The 793-nt window shown below is 37.7% G+C and overlaps 1 protein-coding gene across 1 annotated transcript in view; it reads right to left on the bottom strand.

Annotated features, from left to right (window-relative positions):
- Window positions 1–167, bottom strand: part of LOC104999732 (olfactory receptor 4F3/4F16/4F29-like) — a 987-nt gene extending 820 nt beyond the window's left edge. The window contains exon 1 of the mRNA XM_010855304.1: window positions 8–167. Coding sequence (XP_010853606.1) covers window positions 8–167 — 160 coding nt within the window. The remainder of the gene's footprint in view (window positions 1–7) is intronic.
- Window positions 168–793: the final 626 nt, after the last annotated feature.

Genomic DNA, 793 nt, shown 5'->3' with positions numbered 1-793 from the left:
ATGGGGGAGTGTAAGTGAGGGTTCATCATCACAGTGAGAACAATGAGGGAGTTTCCTAGCATGCTGGCCATGTAAAAGACAGAAGAGAACATGAAGAGGAGAAGTTGGATCTCCCAGGAGTTAGTGAGTCCCAGGAACACAAACTCTGACACCATGGAGTGATTCATTCCATTAAATGATTTATCAGTTAGAATGTTGAAAAGGAAACTAAAGAAAAAGAAAAGGAAACTAAAATATTAATAATTTTTATATTATTAATATAATGATGAGTTACTCAAGGATATTCACACTCCAAAGACTACATATCTCCTCACTTCCTTCTCAGGACCATATAATTACTAAACAGCATTTTTCCTGTGGTCATCTAAAGTAGTTGAGTCACTTCAATGTGCAATGTCCCTTTTACCACAGCCTCGAGGGCTACTCATCTATAAATAAGAGAAGAGAACAAACATGCTAACATAGTAGATGTCCATGGCCAGACTTGGAGGGTTAGGGATGGTGGTACAGTGCACTGCAAAGAGAAAAAGAAGAGGTGGAGATGGCCTTTTCCAGAACACACATATTCCATTTTTAAATTGTTCATAAAGCAGTCCTTCAGCCATTCAAGTTGTGTCATTTCTTAACCTCATCTCATCTCTGGCACATAATATGTGTCTTGAATCCTTTTATGTCACTACCTACAACTATATTTGTCATTCACAAAAATCACCTCAGATATGCAGATGACACCACCCTTATGTCAGAAAGTGAAGAGGAACTAAAGAGTTTCTTTTTTTTTTTTTTGAGCGAC

Source organism: Bison bison, unplaced genomic scaffold (genome assembly GCF_000754665.1).
Source record: "Bison bison bison isolate TAMUID 2011002044 unplaced genomic scaffold, Bison_UMD1.0 scf7180017853732, whole genome shotgun sequence".
NCBI lineage: Eukaryota > Metazoa > Chordata > Mammalia > Artiodactyla > Bovidae > Bison > Bison bison.
This window is presented reverse-complemented; position numbering and strand designations above follow the sequence as displayed.